Here is a 22,873-nt window from a genome sequence, read left to right on the forward strand (position 1 = left end):
TTTCCTAAGTGGCAGTGCCTGTCTCCCTGCTCTGTCTATTGGACGGTGCGGTTTAGGACCACATGGGGGCACTGCTGGGTGGGGGTGTCGGGCCAGAGCTTGGAGGACAAGTCCTCAGCTGTGAGGAAGCACCTGGGGAGCCCTGGAGAGAGCAGGGCCTGTTAGAGAGAACCCAGAGACCCCCTCCTCAGAGACTCTCAGTTTAAGCGCAGACCTAGACCTTTAGAGTTTCAGCAGGCCACTACATCTCAACACTGCACACTTTAAAGATCCCCTCCATGTTGGAAGCAGTTCCCTGCCAGTCCCCATTCTCCAGGCCAGGCCCCATGCCTGTTTTTCTGAGCTGGAGGGTTTTCTCCATCTAATGCCTTACTTTTTTAGGCCCTGATGACAGTCATTCATCTTCCTTTCCAGGTGCTGTAGTAAAATTCCCTGCCCGCCTCCCCTGGGTCTTTTCCAGGCCGGCTTTATACCATAGTGCGACTGCTTCAATACAGTTCTTTAATTGGACACTAAGACCTAGGGCATCGCGCTGCATGGGAGGTGCTCAGTAAATATTTGTGGGCTGGATAAGCAGGTGAAGAACGTGGTGGGCACAGAGACCGAGGAGAGGGTCTTTTGAGAGCCACAAAGAACTGGGCATACTTACGGGCCTGGGGGCTTGCTGGGGGTGGGGGCGCTTTTTTTTTTTTAACCTCTCTTAGCTGGCTTTGTTTAGCTTCACTTTTGCCTCATTCAATAAAAGTAGAACACTGGGACAGAGACTAGAGGCTATGGGTGCCCTGTCTAGTCCTCTCAGGTTCCTCTCCTAGGCACATCCAACCATTGTGTCACTGAGTCCCATCAGTTTTGTGTTTCGGCTGTCTGGCAGCCCCTTTCCTCTAGTGGAATGACTCCGGGCAGAGTCCTAGGTTCTCCCTACCCCTCGGCAGCCCACGACCCTGTGACTGAGATTTCAGGCTCCTGGTACCCTGTGGTGTGAGTCCCTGTCTTTGACCCCACTGCCAGTTTTTTGACACCTCCATGATGAGCCCCTCTTTATTCCCCCTTATTATTTTATTTTATGTGTATGGGTGTTTTGCCTGAATACATCTGTGTATCATGGGCATGCTTGGTGCCCGAGGAAGCAGGAACAGGACATTGGATCCCCCGGAACTAGACTTACAGATAGTCGTGAGCTGTGGGTGCTGGGAATTGAACCTGAGTCCTTTGGAAGAGCAGCAAATCCTGTAAGCCACAGAACCGTCTCTCCAGTTCCATGGGACGCCATCTTAATGGAGTGAAACTGAGGCCAGAAATCAAATGGAGCCCAGAACCCTGCACCTGCTCTTGCTCCTTCATTGGCCCTTTACCTCCAATGCCTCCGTTCCTGATAGTTATCTGTGAGCTGACGCTAAAGATGGAAGTCTGTCTTGGCTGTAGTCTCTGGTGTCATTTGAGTCAGAAGCAGAACCTAACCCAGTGAGAGGCAGAGACGACGACGGAGGGTGGAGAAGGCTATCTCAGCCGGGAGTCCCGAGGGAGCAAACTGAAAGGAAGGCACCACTGCTGTGCTGATAAAAATGACGCTAAGAATAACCGAGAGGCTCGGCAGCCTCCACACGCTCGGTGTGCGCGCATCACCTCCTTCAGCAGCCTCATGGGGAAAGTTTCTCAGATTCCTGTGGCTGTGAGGACGTTGAGAAAGTGACTAATGGGAGTTTGAGTATGGCTGTGTCCGCCTCCAGACTGGTGCCTTGTTCCTACTTGTCTACTCTCCTCTTTACGTCAGTCTTATTCCAGTGGTTCAGACAGAAGGATGGCCAAAGATATGCCCACAAAGACACAATGAGTTCCCTAAAAATGTTTTCTAGGGGAGCCTAGGTTCTGAGGAACCCAAAGGTCAGAGTGATGTCAACTGCGTGTGACTTTGTAAATTAAATAAATAAAAAAAAAAGATAGTGAGCTCAACAACTTTCAAGTTTGGAAAATCCCAGAGCAGTCTGCAGACACTGAGGTGTTCATGCGGAGGCTTTGAAACAAGGTAACCAACCAGGGCCGCCTTAGGCCTTTGGAACAGAGAAGTGAAGTCTTGGCTGAACTTTCTGATAGTGATGTCAGGGAAGGGAAGGAAAGGGAAGGGAATGCCCATAGCTCCCCCTACTGGTTTCTCTGAGTCAAAGCCTTTAAGAACCTGATCTGGCCAAGGATGAGGGTTGTGATCTAGGGAGCCTCACATCTGTTAGCAGGATCATCTACCTGTACGGAAAAGCCAGCTGGTTATCTTGCTTCCTTTTCCCACCACACTCCCGTGCCTGACATGGCATCTCAATTCGTCGTTTCTACTCTGATATGCCTTTGGCGTTGTCACATTCCTCTCTCCAAGATCTTTTATTTACCCCTAACCTGACAGGTTTTCCTGTCTCACCTGCTTCTTTGCTCGCCAGACTGAATTCTCTGCTAATGGGGTCCATCTTTATGAGACAGTGACAGCTGTGCCCGAGAAGCACTCTGCTCTACACTCAGGATGAACCGCGACCCAAGGCTGCTCCAGCCAGCTCTTGCTGCCTCAGATGCTCTGCAGTAAACTGAGGTCTGTGGGTTCAGGAGCCCCCCACATTCTACGCTTTTTATCAAGCTTTTGCCTCTGCCTAGAAGCAGGGCTCTTCTCCCAGCTGGCCCTCAGCTACCCTCTAGCCACCCTGGGGCCAGACTCCAATGACCCTCACTCCTTTAAGACTTCTAGGAGCATGTTTCCCTCCTCGGGCCCACACCACTGGATAGACATAATGGTGGGCGTCCCTCAGGAGTTCTCTGAGGGTGGCGATACTTTGTATCGATCTTGGAATCCTCTGTGGCGGAGACACAGCTTGTTGTGTAAAAAGACCGTGGAAAATGTGTAGGGAAGGAATAAAGTGTGTATTCTAGGTGTTTGGATTGCACAGCGACTTGGATTTCCATATTTGTATAAGCTGGGGAATGGTGTGGAGAGGCCCTGAGCTCCTATCTGGATATACAAATGAGATGGTGGCCTCATTCTTTTTCCTCAGTTGTTTTCCAGTGAGTTGCTCAGCCGCCAAGCCTGCCCTGGCTTTCCTTAGCCCATATGGGATAAAGTGTTGAGGACCTGGGTGTGTGCATCTGGAGTCAGTAGCGTTCCTCTTTCCCACCCCAGGCCACAGGCCTCCCTGGCCATGAATGATGGACTTTTAGACCCATTTATTTCCACAGTAGCTCTCGACTGATTCCTTTGCTGGGGTAAAGGAAGAGAAATGGCAGTTTTTGAGCCCCAATTCTGTACCAGGACAGTGGCTGCTGTTTGTCTTGGCCAAGCATTGTACCAGTCCCTGGGGCTGGTGTCATTTGTCCCATATTACAGATAAACAGAGCAGTTTCTGGAGGCCCCCAGTCTCCTGGCCAAAGAGCGGCAAAGTGCTGTTGCCTTGGTCTGCACGGACACTGTGTCTGCTCACTTCCCACATCCTGGGTGAGAATACAGCCCCTAGATGGGCTTTGCATGCATAGACCACGCAGCCTCCTGTGACTCTGGCCTGGCCCTCTTGCCTAACCTCAAGATCAAAGAAAACAGTCTTGGCACCTGGAACAGTAGTTCTTTAAAAGAGAACATTCTTTTTAAAGTGTCTTCTGAGCTGGCCATGTGGCTCAGTGATAGAATGTTTACCTGATGTGCGCAGAATTCCTGGATTCAATCTAGCCCTTGGGAACTTTTTGCAAGCCAGTCTTACCTAGAGCCCCTGATGTAATCAGTAAGAAGTCTTTGTGTGCACGTGGGATGGTGCTGGTGGGACCCAGAGCCGTACCCCCAGGTTCCCTTCTTGTTTTCAGATGGTGTCTGGGTCACTTTTCTAGATCCACAGAAGTCACAGCACACAGGTTTCCTTCCTCCTTCCTTTCCTCCCTCCTTCTCTCCCTCCTTTCCTTCCTCTCTTCCTTTCTTTTCAAGGCAGTTTCTTTGCCTTTTGGACTAGTTCTGTAGAACACGCTGGCCTCAAATCTAGAGATCCACCTGCTTCTGCCTCCAGGGTGCTGGGTTTAAAGGTGTACATCACCACGTCCTACTAACACACAGGTTTTAATACTGTTTAAGACAGAAGACTTTCTGCGATCTACCTCACAGGAGCATTGGTTGAATCTGTTCTTCTGCCCCCTCCTACCCAGCATTCTCCAGGAAATGGGGGAGGGAAAGAAATATGGTGTCTGCCCTAGTACCCTCATGCAGGTATCTGCACTTTGCAGCAAACCTCCGGTCTTCTCTTCCTTCTTTCCTGGAACTGACTTTTGCTTTGGACTTCTACTTGTTGTGGAGAGAGGGACCAGCCCCCAGAAGTCCTCAGGCTTATGTGCTGAGGTCCTCCACTTGGCAGTGAGACAAGGTGACAAATACTGCTGTCACCCTGGCCTAGCTTCCTGTGCTTGAAGCCCATGTTTTAGATAGCCCTGGCTCTTAGCAGGGCTGTGTGTGGTTGCTGGTACCAAGGGACCGACCAGTCACATCTGCTCCTCTTTCCCGGTCTCTGAATATTTTTATGGTCTAGAATAGAAGTGATCTGAATGGATAGTGGGAAGGGGTGCTGGTTTTAAAATGGGAAAGAGACCAGCTGTGCCTTGGTGTGGCCAGGATTTGCTGTGTTCTCTGCCCAACTGCGTGTAACTCTACAACCTAGTATCTGGTTTCAATCCAAACTGCACCCTGTTCCCATCCCAGTATTTCAATTAGGACGTTAAAGAAATGTAACCATAAAACTATGTGCCCCATGCGATTCTGATGTTCTCTTTTGATATAAATTCTTATCAGTTGCCTCAGATGATACTGACACCCAAACGGAAATCTGGCAGAAACATCTCGATGGGCAGTCCCAGTAAAGTGCATGGGTGGGGTGGCAGGAATGGGGCCAGGCTCTCTGAACTGTCTGCTGAGGGATCCTGGGACCTGGGTGTGTGGAGCTCATTAAGTCCCAGGGTTGCCAACACTGTGGGTGTGGTTCAATCTGGACCAAGAGATAAGGGTAAGACCTGAGGCACCAGAAAGGAAGATGAGGCAGGTGGAGGCTGGCCAGGCACATCCCAAGAGGCAGGAAGATAAAAGGCAGCAAAGCTGGGCGGTGAAACGGGAGTTGGAGACAGGAGAGAAGGGAGCAAAGGAGTCAGGAGAACTGGGTCTGGATGCATCATGGGTAACGGAGAAGAGCAAGGCAGCACAGTAGCTTGTCAGGGATAGGAACGGGGTGGCAAAAGGAATAGGGTTACCAGTGGGTGTGACCCCTTGGTGGGGCCTGGGCCATGGTAAAAGCCAGGATGAACTCTGGGAGATCAGAGAGGAGGAGCTGTGAGAAAGCTGTGGGTCCCTGGCTGTCTGGGGAGCCTAGAGAACGGGTGGTCTCAGGCGGCGAAGGGACGCACCCGTTACCTGCATGATGCGGACGTAGTCGGCGCGGTGCAGCTCGCCTTCCTTGACCACTTTCTTCTTGAGTGTGGCAAGGTTCCTCTCCAGGTGTTCCCGCTGGCGGGCGTACTCCTGTTGCAGGTCCGAGTTCAACCCCGCAATCTCCACCTGGTGTATTACATGGCGAGACATTCAGCCGAGGAGGGGAGATGCGAAGCCTAGCACAGGGCAGTGTGGGAGGGCAAGGGCAGGGCAGGGCAGGGCAGGCACTCAGAGCTCACCATGTCTGCCCGCTGCACATACTTCTCAAAGAGAGCACGGATCTTCTCCTTCAGCTGCCGGGGTTCCTGGATGTACGACACGCAGTTGTGAAGGTCTGTCTTAAACCGCCGGACCAGCGCTTCCAGGTCCCTTTCCTGTAATCAGACATTTACTCTTGTGCCATGGGGAGGGGCAGGTGCTTCAGTCAGGGGCTAAGGAGAGGGTCCAGCGTGTCCTCATCTGGGATTGACACCTGACTGTTGGGGCCCACCCTGGGCATAGAAACCTAGGTTGGCAGCCAGCCCAGAGACAGCAGTTCTGGAACACTTGAGCACCTGCCTGGACTGGGTACCCTGCCTGGACAGCTGCCGAGAGAGAGGGCTCGAGACCACACACATGGCATCCCTATTGCTCCGTCTGGATTCCTTTAACGGCCCCAGGCTTCTAAAATGGAACTCGTGTGGCCACACTTTCCTTCAGTGCCAAGAAAAATACATCATTCTGTCTCACAGATCCTTACCTAGGGCTGCCCCATGGCCCTTAGGACCTCACGAGTGATTGTTCCCTGACAGTCAGGAGCACTGCCGTGGCTGATGAGAAACCCCCACAGATTGCTGTAGACCGGACTCACCCTCCATCTTCAGCCGTGCTTTCTGACAGCTACCTTTCCTCACCCTTACCCAAGAGGGTGTCTCCTTTCTCTCCTCTCTCATAGCCCTTTATTGACTTTCCGTGTGTGTGTGTGTGTGTGTGTGTGTTTGCGCGCGCACACGCGTGCTCTATACACACTGATATATAGAATTTCTCTCTGTATATATTTTTCTATCTCTACATATTTTATGCAAAGGCTCAAATCACTCATCAGCCCTTTCAGCTTACAAAGAGCGGGGCCACACCCTCTTCTCATGTGTGGCTCCAAGCTTTGGCAGTGTACACTGCAGTGTTTGATGTGGACAGTGGAAGTTCAGTCTGCTTTGAAAAACATCTCAGTGGCCTGTGGGAAGAGTGTATATCTGCATCCTAGCCAGGAGCCTGAGGACCAGAGTGTCCTGGGCTGGTTTGGAGTGAGAGCTAGCTATGGCTACCCGGTACCCGGTGGGGTTTCCTACCCCTCTCATTTCTCTGCCTGTATCATTCTTACTTGCAACACAAAAAGGCTGGAATGGGCCAGGTGTGGTAGCACACATCTGTAATCACAGCACTTGGGAGGCAGAGATAGGATTGAGATTCCAAGGCAAGCTTGGGCTAAACTGTCAGTTTCAGGCCAGCCTGGGCTACAGAGTGAGGTACTGTCTCAAAACATGTAAGGAGCCAGAGAGATGGCTCAGCCAGTAAGAGTGCTCATTGTACAAGCATGAGGATCTGGGTTTAGAGTCCAGCATCCAGATCAAAGCCGGGTGGTGTGGCCACACACAAACTTAAAACCCAGCACTGGCAAGTGGAGACGGGAGGGTCACTGGGGACCCTGATCAGCCAGTGTTGCTGAAAAAAATGACAGCTCCAGGCTGAGTGACAGACTCTGTCTCAGGTGAATAAGGGGAGTGAGGGAGCAGACACCTGACTTCCTCCTCTGACCTCTGCACATGGGCATCCGTGTACGCATGCACACACGCACACACACACACACACAGGAAGTAAACAAGACTGAGGTGGATGGTCTCTAAGGTTCTCCCAACATCAGCAATTTTGGGGTAGCCAAAGCTTTTAACCACTAAGTACAAATGACTTTTTTAAAGACTTTTTTTTTTCTTGGAGCTGGGGACCAAACCCAGGGCCTTGCGCTTGCTAGGCAAGCGCTCTACCACTGAGCTAAATCCCCAACCCCACAAATGACTTTTTAAGTCATGTTCTTCTCCAGGTCAAACAAACCCAAGGCTAAGGGTATTCCTTCCTCCCTGTAAGCCAGCACTCTGGCCCTCTCCTCCCTACACCCAAGTCGTTTTATAGCCTCATAAGATTTTGAGCATGTGAATTTGTGCAAGCCTGGAAGCCGGCAGGCCTGTGGGCCGGAGCATGAGTTAAAATGGGAAGTGTTTCTTAGCAATGGCTGGCTCTGTCTCGGGGAGCCAGCTGCCCGTTGCGGGCAGGTGCCAGATCCTGAGTCCACGCACTGCCAGACTCTGAAATCCTCACACCTTCTGCTGCTCCTTGCGCATCTCCTGATCTGTAGCTCTCAGTTTCTGCAACAGTTCCGTGATGTTCAGCTCCAGTTGCGTGTTCTGTTTGTGGAATCGCTCCAGCTCGTCTTCCATCTATAGGGAACCAGGGGATAGAGGCGCGCGGCGCGCACAGGAAGTCAGGAGCAAACACTGCGCACTCCTGACGACCACAGTCTGGCGCGCACAGGAAGTCAGGAGCAAACACTGCTCACTCCTGACGACCACAGTCTGACGTGTGGGGAACGAGACCTCTCACCTTACTGATTGCCATCCTAAAAGCGCCCGTCTGATAGTGGGCCCCCCGGAGTCCTGCACCCCGTAACTGTGCAGACTCCTCTTCTCTTGCATTCTTTCTAATTCAGTCGCTCTAAATCCTGAATTCTCAGCTCCTGCTCAAGATGGGTGTCTCCAGAGAAATACCTCCCTCACCTGATTTGAGAGGGTGTACGAGTAGAGCTGACCCTCGGGCTCATAATCGTTCTAAACAGAAAGTTGAGGCTTGTTTCTAAATTAGAGGGTTTTGAGGGACCAGAGTGGCATGTGGCCATCTTCAATCTCGGGCATAAAGCGGAGACAAGCTGGGGACAGACGGTCTGATCATCTAGGGGTCGAAAGAGTACAACCGAAGGCCATTCCCTGTTGAAAGGGCTGGCAGGAGATAACGGCGAGCATCTGAAAGTCTTTCTCTCCCTTGTTAAATCTGTCTTACCCAGGGCACATCTACTTCAGATGAGATTGGCTGTGGAGAAACCCAGTTCCCACTCAAAGCACAACTGGGTGATGTTTGATGGACATTCCAAATCTGATGGGCACGAGAACTCCTGTGGTGCTGTGGGAGCTCACTGGCTGCTTTTAGGGGACAGGACAGTTCATTGTTTGGTGTATAGGGTGGAGGTAGGTGGAAGGCCCACCCCTTGAATTCAGTCATCACGTTTTTAGGTTCCTGTCTACCCCAGGAAGGTCTGAGAAGGTGGAGGAAGCTCTCATGTTCTGGACAAAGAGGAACGCCTCTTTGTTAATAGGAGGCATTTTACTAGGTAGAAGAGTCCTCTGAGGCGACGCCTGGCATCTGGATGGACCCTGTGAACGACTGATGAAGGAAGGAAGGACAGGCATGTGTGGGGAGATTGAGGGTGGGAGGGGAAGTAGGAACTGCCGGCCTCTGGAAGAGGCGTGGCGAGATAAACAGGCCACATCTGCAGAGCCGCAGAGGGCCTCCTCTTACAGGGAACACACAAGAATGGGGCTTCACAGCAGCTAAAGCAAGAACCGAGCACTGTCGGGGCTGGGGAGGCGGTTCAGTGGTTAAGAGGACTTGCTGATATGGCAGAGAACCTGGGTTTTGTTCCCAGCACCCATGGTGGTTCACAACTCTCTGTAACTCCAATTTTAGGGGATCTGATGCTCCTTTCTGGCCTCCGTGGGAGCCAGGCCCACATGTGTTACACACCTGTATGTGCAAGCAAAGTACTCTTACATAAACCTTTTACAGCTAAATAGTCTTTTCTAAAGCAATGAGCAGTGTAGGAGGCTTGGGAACACAGAACTTATGTAGAGGTAGTTTCTGGATCCCAGAAGCCTCCAGTCTAAAAAGATGAGAAACCTGAGTCAGAAGCTGATATGAAATGGATTAAATGCCATCTGTGGTAGAGGCAGAAGGTGCCCCGTGTACACAAGGGACGTGAGCAGGGGCCCTGGGCTGGCTGAATGCTGTAGGGAAAGTATGGGGGAGGGGTGACCAGGGAGGGAGAGAACAGTAGGTGGGGACAGCCTGCCTACAGAGGACTGGTGGGTGGGTAGCATTTCTGTGGGCTGGCATTGGTCCGGATGACTGTAAGGTGGTGCAGCTCTGGAGGCAAGTGCAGAGGTCCGCCACACGGAAGAAAATCGCCAGCAGCGACTGGTATGTCAGAGGTGGGTCTACATAGAACATCTATCAGAAGAGAGAAAACCAGGAGACAAGCTTCTCCGGGGAAGAAAGATGGCGTCCTATCACAGGGAAATGGCAGGTGGAAGAGACAAAGGATGCCCTGAACATTCAGGGCCCCTGAGGTCGCGTCTGAGTGGCACAACCGACCTCTTACCGGTCCTGAGCCAGGAGACACAGACGGGGTTAGGATGGAAGTGGTTGTTTTCTTTGCCTCGCGCTCTCCTCTGTAGACAGAGCCTCACGTTGCTTCAAGGATGATAAGTATAAACCGACAAATATGTGAAGTGTGCGTGTCTGGCTGGAAAGCCGGAAGACAAGCCCAGAATGTGGGAACAGAATCTCCCGCCCAGCTTGGACATCTCACCCTTCCACTTCCCTGTCTTATTTATCGAGATAATTCTCCTTGGGAGGGGTGGGAGGGTGGAAGAAGTCATTTGTCCCCCAGTGGACATTTGGCAGTGTCTGGAGAGGTCTTGGATCATAACAGCCCAGGCAGGGGGTGCTTCTAGTGTCAAATGGGGAGTCAAAGTTGGTGCTAAAGCCCTTGACAGCTCACAGGACAGCCCCTCCCATCCCTACAGCAGAGAATCAGCCATCCCAGAGCACAGACAGTGCTGAGGAACCCTCCCCTAGGTAAACAAATAACGTAACTGAAGGGAAAACCACAAGGACCCCGGGAGAGATTCATTTGCTCCACAGAGATGCTGGAGAGGCGTGTATGGAGCAGGGAGGCCTCTGTACACAAGCCTGGAGCTTGAGACTGCCTTCCAATAGCAGGAACATCAGAGACAAGCAGTGAATATTTCTCAATGTGTCAATAACCCCCAGAGGAAAGGCTCACCGTCAGAGGTTTCTGCAAAGAACCAGGTCCAGATAACAGCCCTGACTTACTGGAATAAGGGGTGGGCATTGTGTGTGTGTGTGTGTGTGTGTGTGTGTGTGTGTGTGTGTGTGTGTGTGTGTAAGGATTAGGTAAGAAGGATACTGCCCTAGTCTCCCAAACAAGGAGATCCCCTGCTTAGAATCACAGTTATGTTCAGCCCCCATCACTGCCAGGGACAGTGAATGATCCCGCAGGTGTCCCTTACAAATGCCTGTATAAAAGAGGCCTGGAGGAGCCTGCCACAATCCCTTTGCTCTTCCCTCAGTGTGACGACACACAGAAGTTACTATGAGCTATAACACACCCCTCAACCTCCTGATGTGCTAATCTTTCAGCACCTGGGACATGAAGAAAGATTTTTGTTGTTTGAAAGTTCCCAGGCTGAGATGGTTTGCTCCTGAAAGGTCAAGGACAGTTGCCGTTCCTCGGCCCTGAGGTCACCAGCATATGTCACCAGGTCCCAAGAAGGCAGCTCTGTAGTCAGCTGGGGGCACAGAGAACACTGTGCTGATGCCATGGGGGACAAATCAATATCATCCCCTCTGGATCCCTATCCCCAGGCTGACCTCTGCTTGATTTTTTTACTGAGCCCCTCAGAGCAAAGGCATTGCCGAGCATACCAGCCCCGCCATGGCCGTGGGCATCCACCGTAGGCCGTGGGCATCCAGACAGGGAAAGACGCTGACAACTGCCATCCTCGCTCTGTACCAACAGCTCGAGAAAATGGGAGGGGGAATGGGGCCCTGCTTTGTAGGTGGGGTCAGGGAAGAGGTGACATCTAAGCTGAGACAGGGAAGATGAAAAACTGGTCCCAAGACGATCCAGGGGACAGTCTTTCAGCCAGGGGGCACCCTACTGCAGAGATCCTAAAATGGGAGAAGCCTGGCTTTCCTGAGCTGCCAGCAAGCTGGTGCTGGAGCAAGGGAAGGCAAGAGATGGGCTGCAGAGAGGAGGGACGTGCACAGCCTTTGGGTTCTAGTACAGTGGGATGGGACGCCACGGAGGTGGAGGCCAGGCTGAGTCAGGTCCAGACAGGAGATGGTCAAGGGGGCTGGGGAGACGGCTCTGTACGAAAGGCGCTCGCTAGCCCTGACAACACTTAGTTCCGACTCGGAACCCAGATGGTGGAGGAGGGAACTGACTCTTGCCAGTTGTCTTGGGCCCTCCATACGAGGTGCTGTGGCAAGTGCACCCCATCCTCTAAGGAAATACGTATAAATCAGTGTTTTTCTTTCTAAGGAGGCTATGGCGGAGGCTTGTGGAGGGCAATGGCATTGGGTTTAAGATCTGACTGGCTTGGTGTTGGTGAGGCTTTCGGACCTGGGAGTTAAGTCAAGAGTAGAATTAGGAAGGACTTTTAAATTTGCCTTTTGAGAAACACACGAAAGAAGGGGAGGGAAAAGAAATCAAGAGTGATTCTGGTGGAAAATGCCAACAATTCAATTTTAGGTCACCCTGGCCCCCAAGTCCTAGGTGTCTTGTACCCAGTGGGAGGCTGACAGGTAAACGGAATGTCACTAAGAAAATGTGCAGGAGCCTGGGGCTAAAAGGCACACATCTGAACTGCTGGACTCTAGAAGTCTTTATTATCCAGCCGGCCTGACTTCTAATCTCTCTCCCTTGTCCTTTGTCCTGTCTGTTCCCCAGAACATATTCTTAATTGCTCCACTCTTGGGCTTAAGAGCCACTGAAGACTTCTGATTTCCTGTCAGAAGTCCAAACACTGGACCCTGGCCTGGGAGTGCTCAGCCCGAGGAGGCAAGAGTATCTTTTGACTGAGTACATGCTGCCCCCTAGTGGCCAAATATTCAACAGCCGCCTCTCCCGTTTGCCACGGCAATAAGACTACTCCCACTCCCTTACCCCCATACTGCCTTACCACAAGCTAAATTCCCATCTAACTTGTTCTGGGGAGCTGGAAGCCGCAGATGCCTTGGCTGTGTGACACATTCTCTCTCCCTGCTTCTGAGCCAGTGATTGACAGGGTTCTGAAGGGCAGGATGTGTGTGTGTGTGTGTGTGTGTGTGTGTGTGCTCGCGCATGCGCCACAGCCCTTCCTCACCTCCTGGATCTGCTCCTTCATCACTTTGATCTCGTTCTCCCTTGGTTCTATTTGCTTCTTCAGTTCCTTTATTTTGTAGTCAAGGACAAATTTGAATTTCTCTAACTCTTGGTTCTTCTTCTTCAGATCATAAATTCGCTTCTCCTGGAAGTGAGGTGAGAGAGAAAGGGAAAGTGACTGATGTCCCAGGGCCCTGGCACATGGGAGCCCTCTAGGTTTGAAAACACACAGCCATGAGGCTGCAGATGGGTGAGGCCACAGACTGCTGGCTGGGGATACAACTGGCCCGGCCTGGTACAGGCCACTGCCTGGACTCCACAGGAACTCGCTCCCTTTTGTGTAGGTTGTGAAAGACAACGTCTTTCATCCCACACTGTAGTTCTGCCTCGTGGCCTTGGTGCATCTCTGTCAGCAAGCAGAATCAGTTCTCCTCGCTTGTATCTCCCTGGATTCACGACTCTCTGGAAACCCAAAGAAGTGGGAAGGATGCTGTTGCGGCTGCCATAGCTGGGTCAGACAGACAGGCAGCTCCCTTAGGGCTCTGTGGCTGAAAGACTCAGATGAGCCCAGCCTCCTTACCATCCCTGCCTTGGGGATGGAGCTCAGCACGTAGGAGGCACAGCCACTGTAGACGTTCATCTTCTACCCTCTAGCTTTTGGAGGCCCTCTAGTCTTTCCCATCTGAGTTTCCCCGACATCGGGGTCAGAGATCAGCCCTCTCGTTGGACCCCGTGCTCTTTCTGACCCTAAGAGGATAGCTACACAGCTGTTTGTTTGGACAACTGAGTTTTTGGGTAATCTGATGGAAGTGGGGCATGGGGTCTATCAAACAAGCCTGGACTGAGTGACGACATGTTCCTCTCACAGCTCTATAAATTGACACAGTCCCCCATCCTTAAGGCAAAACCACGGACTGGGGGAGCAGACACAAGTAAATGCAATCCCAGAATGGGGGGGAAGCAGCGGGTGCGGGGTAGAGTATGGGGGTGCGGGGTGTGGGGGACACAGGCATCATGGTGGTTTGTACTGCCTCAGCAGGAGGGCAACCTGTTTCAGTGTGACATGCTGGTTCCCAGGGAAGTTAGAAATGAGGCTGGAGGGTTGGGGATTTAGCTCAGTGGTAGAGCGCTTGCCTAGCAAGCGCAAGGCCCTGGGTTCGGTCCCCAGCTCCGAAAAAAATAAAAAAAAAAATAAAAAATAGAAATGAGGCTGGAGAAGAAGGGGAGGAACACAAGGCTTTTGCCTGTTGGTGCAGAGTTCCGAAGTCATCCTGGAGGCCAGGAATTGGCAAGCTCAGCCTGAGCCAAACTTGGGCCTGCTGCTTGTTTTTGTCCATTTCAGTGAGTACATTGTGTCTGTTTTGTTTCTGGGTGTCTTCACATGTGGTACCCAGAGCTGATTAGTTGAGACAGAGAATTTATGGAAAGTATCTACCATCTAATCCTTTACACACAAAGTTTGCTGACCTCTGCTGGGGCCATGGGAAGCTGGTGGAGGACTTTCCAGTGGGGGAATAATTGTGCTGGCTAGTTTTATGCTGGCTCGACACAGCTAATGTTATCTGAGAGGAAGGAACCTGGATTAAGAAAATGCCCCCATAAGGTTAGGCTGTCAGAAAGCCTGTAGGGCATTTTCTTCATTAGTGATTGATGAAGTCCAGCCCATTGTGGTCCTGGGTTCTATAAGAAAGCAGGTTGAGCAAGCCATGAGGAGCAGGCCAGTAAGCAGCATCCCTCCATGGCTTCAGCTCCTGCCTTCAGGTTCCTGTCCTGTTTGAGCTCCTGACCTGTCTTCCTGCAGTGATGAACTACGGTGTGGAAATGTAAGCTAAGTAAACTCTTTCCTCCCCAACTTACTTTCAGTCACGGGGCTTCCGTGCGGCAACAGAAACCCTAACTAGGACAATGGCCTAACTACACTTGCTGCTGACGACCAGGGCTGCGACGGGGAGAAGGCCGCTAGACTCACAGGGTTATGGTTTTCTGCGTTACGAATGCTTGGACTCTTTCTTGTCAGTTTCTTCTTTGAGAATCTAAAGAGAGCCCTGCCCCATCTCTAAAGCCCAGACCATATACAAGACTTCCTGTGCAGAAACATGCCGTAGGCTACTGCTCACAAAGATCCTTACAACCCCCCATTTCCGAGGGAAGAACAGGACAGCTTTGAGAAATTGCCTAATGCACAACACCTGGCTGACGCCCATGGGTGGTCACAGGAGGATTCTGCCCGATGGGGCAAAAGATGCAGAGTGGGTGGAGAAGTGGGACGGCGTCTCGGCTTGCTCAGGAGGATGGCAAATCCCGGATGTTGAGGTGGTGTGCCCATAGAAAACATATGTGCCTGTCAGCTGAGTGTCTGCACAAAGGCATTCCCTTCTCCCTGGCCTATCCAGTAGTTACAGGACCAACACTATGGGAGTCCCCTTCTGACGGACAGTTCCGTGTGGGCAGTGTGGCAGGTGAATTATGCTCAGCCCATAAAGTGGGCCATCCTGGATGTCTGGTTCAGTGGCGAGCAGGGAGCTGGGAGCCAGCTGACCTAGGTTCTTATCTGAAGTCTGTCTCCGACAAAGAGCGAGATGTTGGGCAGTAAACTCAGCCTCCTAGAACTCGGCTTCATGAGACACGTGGTGTGTGGCACTCATGAGCTCCACGCCACACGCACGGTGGATGCTTTAGAGACTGTCCTTCCTCCAAGTGACCACCAAGTCAGGTCACTGATCTTGGAGAAGCCAGAACCCTTCCGGCTCCGGGTGCCTCTGGGCAGTGGCAGGGAAGGGCAGCGAGTAGCTCTCACCTTGTCTTGAATGGTCTCATCCCTCTCCTGGATCTCTCTCTTGAGTCCTTGGATGTCCTTCTCTAGGGACCTGATGACCCCCTGCAGCTTCACCTGCTCCGTTTTGAGGAGCTCGATGTCATTGGTGCGCTCTTCGATCTCCTTCTGCAGGCTGCTGAACTGAGGAAGCGAACGGCAGCAGTGAGGACCCCGGGGGCCTCTGAGCTGATCCCCATCCTCCTACCTCAACTGGGGATACAGCTGTCCTCCAGGAACGAAGAAGCCCCATCACTCAACATCCACGGGCTTTGGGGAGTGGATTTTGTTATCATTGTTTTTTTTTCTGTGGGGATAACCTTTTTGTAAATTGAAGAATACCCCCCCCCATACTTGAAAACCTCATATTTGCAGACAATGTACCGTGGCCATATCCACCCTCCACTACTCTCTCCTACTTCCACCCCAGTTCTGACAGACACTTCCCTTCTTCACAGCTACTTTCCCTCTTACTGTAAGGAGACAGCTGTTTTTATGTAGCCAGACTGGCCTCGAACCCACGATCCTCCTGCCTTAGCTCCCAGGTCCCGGGATTTCCGGGATGGACTATCAGGCTTATATTGTTTGTTCCGGAGAGTGGGTTTTTCGAGAATTTGGAACAGTTCAGTATTTTTCCAGGTCAAATGCGTGAAGGACTCTCCACTCTAATAATGTTCGGGTCTATTGAGGGTGACTCTTTAATACAGTTCCCCATGTTGTGGTGACCCTCAACCATGAAATTATTTTGTTGCTACTTCATAACTGTAATTTTGCTACTCTTAGAAAATGTAGCATAAATAACGATATTGCAGTATATCTGAAAGGCGACCCCATTGGGTTAAGAAGCAGACTATTTCCTGCAGGAGAGAGCAGTCTGTCTATAAGATGCTTTAGAGACCCACTCTCTAGATGGACCTGGGTTCTTCCAAGACCATACTGACCTTGAGAGTTGGTCAAGGTCACAGAGATGAGCTCTAGTAGTAGCCACTGTAGCCGTGTCTAAGGAGGGAGAGCCTGGCTGTCTGGGGAGTCACCAAGCAGGGCGATTTCTAACAGGAAGCTTTGATTCCTAATGGGCTTCTCTGTGGCTAACCATTTTAGAGGAAGTGAAGCAGCTCTCTGGGGGATCTGTGAATGGCGTCCTTCCCCTTTCAGTGTCAGTGAACTGAACAGCTGCCTCGTCTTGCAGTCAGGACATCTTCACTTCCCACCACTCTTCTAAGGAGAGGTCTTTGAGTGGGAGCCTCTTGAGCTGAGGCGTCTCCAGGCTGGGCTACTGCCCATCTATCTCATCCTCATACACTGCCATTTCCAGCAGATCTGACTTGTCTGGAAAGGAAAGCTCAGAGCATCTTTCTGTGCCTGGGAAGCCCACGAGAAGGAAGGAAAGGGTCAGGCGTGATGGTACACTCCTGTAATCCTAGCACCTGGGAGGATGAGGCAGGAGGATCATGAGTTTGAGGGCAGAATGGGTGTCGCAGTGAGATCTAAGCCAGCCTGGGATACATGGATTCCAATCTCATGCTTCTCCAAAGAGGAGGGGAAGCCAGATGTGGTCCTTTCTGAGGGTCCTGGAGGTGGGACCTCTGTGTGGTCACCCAGGGCTGTCTGTCCACTTGCCCCTTGCCCCTTGCCCCCAGCCTCCTCTGGGATGCTTCCAGGGCCCGCCCCTGGGTCACCACAGAGCTGCTCACACCTTCTTCCTCATGATTCCTGTTTCTCCCTTAAGCCGAAGGTTGGACTCCTTTTCATCTCGAAGCTTTCTCTCATACTTGGTTTTGATGTCTTGGATCTCCCTGTCCTCATCTTCTTCAATCTGCTTCTTGGTTTCCTCGAATTCCCGGAGCTGCTGTCGGACATCTTCCTGTGCCTGGCTCAGAGTGGGGAAGGGAGAGAGAACGTGTGCTGAGGGAAGGGGTGGTGAGGCTGCTGTGCTGAGGGCCTGGGATGAGGACAAGCGCACAGAAGCCTTTCTTATGAAAGAGAAGATGAGTCAAATCACAGAAATGGAAGCCAAGGCCCCTCCTGCCTCCTGTCTGTCCAGGTCAGGCCTCAGGGTCTTCCTTCTGCCTTCTCTTCCTCTTACCAACAACCCCACACCCTGCACGTTTATCTGGTTTATCTCTGTTCTTCTGGGACAGGGTTTCTCTCTGTAGCTTTGGCTGTCCAGGAACTCTATAGACCAGGCTGGTCTCAAACTCAGAGATCTGCCTGCCTCTGCCTGCCAGGTGCTGGAAGTAAGGCGTGTGCCACCACCTGGCCCAGACACGCCTTTAGAGAGCCTGGCTCACTGGGATCATATTTATAACATTATGTGGTTATCTCTTCCCTGAGATGGGAATGCCGTGAGGGTAGAAACCTTGTCTCCTATGTCCATACTTGACTCCCAGGGCACGTGCCTGCTGCACACAGTAGCTGGGGGTGAGGGGGAGGAAGGCTGACCAACTGGGAAGCTCTAGTTACCCCACCCCCAAGCAGGTCCACGCTGCCCTTTCTCACAGACAGGAGGAAGGTGGAGTGCGGCTCCCTGGCATCACCTCTTCCAGAAGGCCGGTTTTCTCCTGGAGTTTGGCCTCGTAGAACTCGGTCAGCTCCTCCAGTGCTTGGCTCTTGGTCTCATCATTGTCTCGGAGCTGTTTTTCGTACTCCTCCTGCATCCTCTGGGACTTGAGCTGCAGCTCCTGGTACTTCTCGTATTCAAGGAGCAGCTTCTGGTTGTTACAACATTCTGGGGGAGAGGCAGGGGCGTCTGTGCAGCTCGTGGGACACACACTCACCCCCAGAGCCAAGGTTCAAGGCTCACCTAACTCCAATGACTGCCTCTGCTTATCTCACCAAGTGGCTAAGCTCCCTGCACCCAACTCTGGACAGAGAGGAATCACTTTTATGAAGGCACTGGTAGGCGGCTTTGCGGGTTCAGGGCCAGAAAAGTGTCTGGAGTGTGCAACACAGATTTTATATACCCATTTTACAGATGGTCAAGCTGAGCCTTGGTAAGGCCAGGGGATACCCCGAAAGACACAGCAAGGAAGTGCTGAGACTGGGACTCAGCAGTCTCTCAGGTTCCAAATCTGAATTTCCCATTGGGATGTAAGAGGTGTTGTGTGGGGCAGGAGGGATGGCTCTGTGGTCCTGAGTTCAATTCCCAGCAACCACATGGTGGCTCACAACCATCTGTAATGGCATCCGGTGCCCTCTTCTGATCTGGTGTGTCTGAGGACAGCGGCAGTGTAGTCACATACACAAACTAAATAAAATCTTAAAAAAGAGGTACTGTGTGTGTATTTTGAGGAATGGGCAGATACACAGGAGGGAAAACCATGGTGATTTCCAATAAAATAGTTTATTCATAGACAGAATCACGTTCCCCGACTTCTGCTGTGTCCGGGAATTGGGGTGGGCGGTGAAGAGGAGCATCTTTCAGATGGTTATCCCTAAACTGCCTTTGTCAACTCTGGCTAACTGCCCATAGTCACGTGGCTCCCCCTTGTGGACTCACCCAGGTCTTGCAGCTCCCGGCTCTGTCTTTCTATGAGGTCTTCTAAGTGCTCTCGGTGACTGATGTCCTGTTTTTCTTTCTCTGTTTTTAAAACCTGAAACAGAGATTCACCGTTTCTCACTTCCACACATTTGCTAAGGCACCAATAGGACAAGAACTACTTTGACTGGCAACATCGTCATTCATAAACTTTTCTCGAGCCCTTACTTTGCACCGGACATTGTTCTCTGGAGCCATGAGCATGTGATCACCTTTTATTCACATTGTATTTCGCTCTGAAAGTTCTACGCTTCTGCTCTTTACGCAATGAGGCAAAAATATATTCATCAGCAAAGAGTTTGGGTTTGGACATGCATCGGGTAGATTTTGAGAAGAAAAAAAAATCGGGGATCCATTCCAATCATCTACTACTGATGGCTAAGTGCGGTGGTGCACACCTTTAATCCCACCACTCAGGAGGAAGAAGCGGGCAGATCTCTGTGAGTTCGAGGCCAGCCTGGTCTGTGCAATGAGCTTCAGGCTGGTCAGGGCCACACAGAGAAACCCTGACTCAAAAACGAAAAAACCTGACCAACCCAACCAACTAAGCAAATCCAACAAGAGCCCCAGCTGGACGCTGCTGGCACATGGTGTCAGTTCAGTATGTTCACTCATCTCTAAGTATTTACCTGAGCCAACCAGTTCCTGGCAGGCTGAGGGTGCCACCCTGGGGCCTGGCTTGGTGTTTAGCTCACAAACGAGCAAACTAACACGTGATGCCTGGCTGAATGAATTTTAAATAAATACACGAATTAGTTTAACAGCCAAGAGCTTTTCAACCAAACAGAAACATGAAGATAAGTTACCAGTACAAATACCCATTGAGCCAAAAGAGGGGAGGGGCCAGGCAGGTTTTGCATAAAGCTGGGCTTATAGATCCCGGGGCCAAGTTTAACTGCACACTGCTAAGACAGGTTTCACTTTGGACAATAAACACTCACTGTAGAGAGTCTGGAAATTACAAACGCGTATTAGGAATGAAGAAGAAGTTACCCATAACAGCAGCTTTCAAGACAGTCATCTGGTACCTCTTCTCCACGGGCCTGTTTTACCCAGCAGCCCTTAGTCCTGTCAGACGCATCTCCCCCCAGCAGTCCAGATGCCCTCGGACCATGCAGCCGGCCCCAGGCTCAGCAACATGGAAGCCGCTCTTTGCTGAGGCGGCCCGCTCCGGCTCCCCAGACACACCTGGTTCTTCGTCTTCAAGGACTCCATCTCCTGGATGAACTTGTCTGTCAGCTCCTTGATCTTCTCTGAGTAGTTCATGTCCTTCAGCCGGAGCTGATACTCGTTCTCCATTTTCAGTTCCTCTACACGCGTCTTCAGCTCCAGCATGATCTGAGCCTTTGGGAGAAGGATGAGGAATCAGGAGTGCTTGTGGCGGTGGGAGTCGGGATACATGAACCTGTGATCCTGTCCTGGGACCCACCGTTCTATGTCGCTTCAAATGCACAACCAGCTAGAGCTTGTCACCATTTCCCCCACAAGATGTACAGGTGACATGAGGACCCATAAGAGTGTTTTCCTTTATCATTCTAATATGTGCCCAGTGGCCCTACTATGTGCTAATAGCTCTCATATCTCCCTCAAACTGGCATAAAGGTTACCTGTCTGGTGAGGCCTATGGGGACCCTCTACTTAATCCTACTTTCGCCTTCCTATTCTTAGCATGGAACTCTATTTTTAAAATTATTTCTTCAGATACCAGCACTTGGTAGCTATTAAGTTTGCTTTTAAATGACTTGCTAATTATTATTTTTTATTCTTTTTTCTCTTGTTAGGTTTTAAACTCCTCACAGATGGTGTCTTCGCTGGTTTTTCCTCCCCAATATGGCAGATACACAGCTAAAACAGGGTAGGTACTCCAAAGGCAATTCCTTTCTCTGTGTTTGGTACTGGGAATCAAACCCGGGGCCTCACACCTCTGGTGTTCTACATTGGCCCACACACCACACACCAACCACAAAGGACACTTGTCCCCATGAAACTACCAAGGCAGCCAAATAAACACATAATTGCAACTAAGTGTCTGTGGGTTGATGTCATTATTCAGGTGGAGGCAGGTACAGGATAGAACGAGGCCTGTCATTGGACGAGAAGGAAGGATGGGCAGGAGAAAAGTTTTAGAGAAGCTGAAGAGGCCAGAGTGAGGAGGAGGGAGCTGAGAGAACATGGTGGCAGACGTTAAGATTCTTCTTTATGCATAGTTACAGGTTGTTATGACTGTTCTTAAGGGCCGAGTGTGTACAGGGTTTTGTGTTGTCTACATGGGCAAATTATATCTTATCAATTGGATCAGAGGATATTGTGTGATGTGTTCTTTCATGTGGCGACTTAATTGGGTTCAAGAGAGTGTATGGTGGCCAGATGCACTGGGCCAGCCATGGAATTAAGATGTGTATGCCTGGCCTGGTGGAAACCAGCCAAGAGAGCTGTGAGTGGGGGCAGAGCGGCCTGACAGGGTGCTGTGTTGGAATGGCTCGCAGACAGTGGGTCAGAAAGTAGAGGGGGGCAGTGTGGATAGATTAGTAATAGTTCCAGTGGTCCGCTGGAGCCGGAACTAGTGAGAGCGAGAAAGCGAAACCGCCAGGGTACTCTTGAGAACCGCTTCCACCACTTTTTCTTTTTTACCATTATCGCATCAAGTGTCCAGTGACATGGGTCACTGTCCCCTCTCGTGTCCTTTATTCTTTGTGTCATCGTCATTACTTTTATGAAGGCCCCACTTGTGCTTGGCTCCAAAGTCTAGTGTCTGCTTTCCCCGTTACTACCTCCGTCTCCTGAAAGCCCCGTCGTATGAGTTACCCTCGGTTCCTGAAGAGTCCATGCTGAAGAGTGGGGAAGGACTCAGGTGATTTCTTCCCGCTCACCTTGATTACATTCCGCGCACCCCCACCCTGTCTCTGCCGGTTTGTTTCTCGTACCTCCATGACAACAGAAACGTGTTCCATCTGTTTCTGTACTCCTAACTGGCACCTGGTGTGGACTGAGAGGAGGGGTGCCCACTGGGGGTCCCCGTGTGGTTCGGCGCCAGTTGGGAGTAGAGGTAGAGGGGTGTAAGCTTGGAAACCACTAACGTGTTACAGGCCATGTACGAGGCGTGGATGAGACACTAGAGGCCTCCGACGAGCCTCCTCTAACCTCCCGAGGCTGGCTTTGGTGGGATGCGGACTTCCTGATGATGAGGGGCAGTACAGAGCGTGTCAGAGGTGAGATGGTTAGCTGGGAGGTGACTACAGAGTTCAGGTGGGAGGTGGGAGGGGACGGAGGTGAGGTGGGCAAGAGGAGCATGGAGGAATGGAGAGAATGTAGAAAGAGATTCTGGAAAATGTGGTGCCCAACTGGCTCTGTGGTGATGCGGGGGCATTGGAAGACTCCCCAGGTGACGGGCTGTACCTGGGTTGGAGTTGACCTATCTGGCTTCACTGCGCTGTCCACAGAGCCTCTTGTAGACGCAACAGCACTGTCAGTGCTGACGGGTGTTCTGCAGGTGAGTACATGGCCCCAAGGCCTGGGCTGGACCGGGGAGATATTTATTGTTGTGAGTGGCCCAGTTTCCGATGTGGGACACTCAAGGTGCTTGCTCATTGGCCTTCTGAATTCCGTTGCTAAGTTCCTGTGGAGTATCTTTCCATGGAAGGAATCTTGTCATAATACTTCCTAACTTAAGGGCTATCTGTCTGCGCTCCTTCTTAACCATTTCCTGTCTAAGACAAGTAAAAGCCCTCTGTGGTCTCTGATTTTCTCCAGCTTTCTTCGCAGCAGATTCTGCTCACAGCTGCCCATTATCCCGGAGGACCACCCCTCCGCACGGTGCTGGCTGGATACGGAAGGCCTTTTGTTCTG

General features: G+C 51.4%; 1 protein-coding gene across 12 annotated transcripts in view; it reads right to left on the bottom strand.

The window, feature by feature from the left end:
- The window catches only part of Cfap57 (cilia and flagella associated protein 57), a 73,967-nt gene that overhangs the window by 11,053 nt on the left and 40,041 nt on the right, over positions 1-22,873 (bottom strand). For 3 of the 12 annotated variants that reach the window (NM_001431243.1, NM_001431242.1, NM_001431241.1), the window contains 9 exon segments: positions 5,408-5,551; positions 5,665-5,799; positions 7,780-7,896; positions 12,679-12,822; positions 15,475-15,633; positions 17,186-17,359; positions 18,027-18,217; positions 18,989-19,082; positions 20,216-20,371. In NM_001431243.1, the coding sequence (NP_001418172.1) occupies positions 5,408-5,551; positions 5,665-5,799; positions 7,780-7,896; positions 12,679-12,822; positions 15,475-15,633; positions 17,186-17,359; positions 18,027-18,217; positions 18,989-19,082; positions 20,216-20,371 (1,314 nt within the window). 12 annotated transcript variants of the gene reach the window in all.

This window comes from Rattus norvegicus, chromosome 5 (assembly GCF_021556685.1).
Source record: "Rattus norvegicus strain SHRSP/BbbUtx chromosome 5, alternate assembly SHRSP_T2T, whole genome shotgun sequence".
NCBI classification, from domain to species: Eukaryota; Metazoa; Chordata; class Mammalia; order Rodentia; family Muridae; genus Rattus; species Rattus norvegicus.